General features: G+C 69.0%; 1 protein-coding gene across 1 annotated transcript in view; it reads left to right on the forward strand.

Moving 5' to 3' along the window:
• Nucleotides 1–178: 178 nt before the first annotated feature.
• LOC119587827 overlaps nucleotides 179–793 on the forward strand; it is a gene marked incomplete at its 3' end in the record, with an annotated part of 934 nt that continues 319 nt past the window's right edge. The window contains 1 exon segment of the mRNA XM_037936530.1: nucleotides 179–793. Coding sequence (XP_037792458.1) covers nucleotides 186–793 — 608 coding nt within the window.

A 793-nucleotide genomic window follows, 5' to 3' on the forward strand; every position in this document is an offset into this window, starting at 1 on the left:
GTTTACCTACGTAGAGAGTTATTACTTGCACGGATATTGTTACCAGTGCCGAGACCGGTACGAATTATGAAGGCTACACCTGTCGATATGCATATCTGTGTACCTCTTGCAGTCTTACCCTGACCGAACCTGCATCATGCCCTGCCCAAGGCGCCTTCTAATACGTCTTTCTCTCCCGCAGGGTGATGGCCGTGGCCGCGGAGGATGCGGGCGTCACTCTCGTCTCCTTCAGCCGCAGTAGGCCCACCCACCGCACCTGCCATCGCGCACACGACCCATCTCCTCCCCCTGGGTTCCCCCGGGTGGGTGGTCGTAGGCCAGGTCGCTCGGGCCGCCGCTCGCTCTCGCGCCTGCTGGGGCGCTGCGCCGACACTCAAGAGGAGGACGAGCCCCACGATCCCGGCGACTCCCGGCTCCCGAGTGCCCCCCGCCACGGCCCCCCAGAGGCTGCGCAGGCCCCCCTGCCGCCCCCGCACCCCGGCCACCCCCGCGGCCTTCCCTCGGTCGTCGCGGACGCGGAGCGCCACTGCCCCGCCACGCCGGACGCCCTCCCGCGCCTCGGCCCCTCCCTGCCGGACCTGCCGGACTCGCCGCAGCACGACCGCGACAAGATAAAGTTGGTGGGATTCAAGCGCTCGCACTCTTTCTGCGTCGAGGCCCAGCGCCCCGCCGGGGGGCGTCCCCCCAGCGTCTCCCACAGTGCCGCGTTCGGCGCCGACAGCGGCGGGGCGGGCGAGGCACCGTGGCCGCATGAGTGCCACACGCTGAAGACGTCCCGGGAGGTGAAGATGGA

The sequence above is a fragment of the Penaeus monodon genome, chromosome 23, assembly GCF_015228065.2.
Source record: "Penaeus monodon isolate SGIC_2016 chromosome 23, NSTDA_Pmon_1, whole genome shotgun sequence".
NCBI classification, from domain to species: domain Eukaryota; kingdom Metazoa; phylum Arthropoda; class Malacostraca; order Decapoda; family Penaeidae; genus Penaeus; species Penaeus monodon.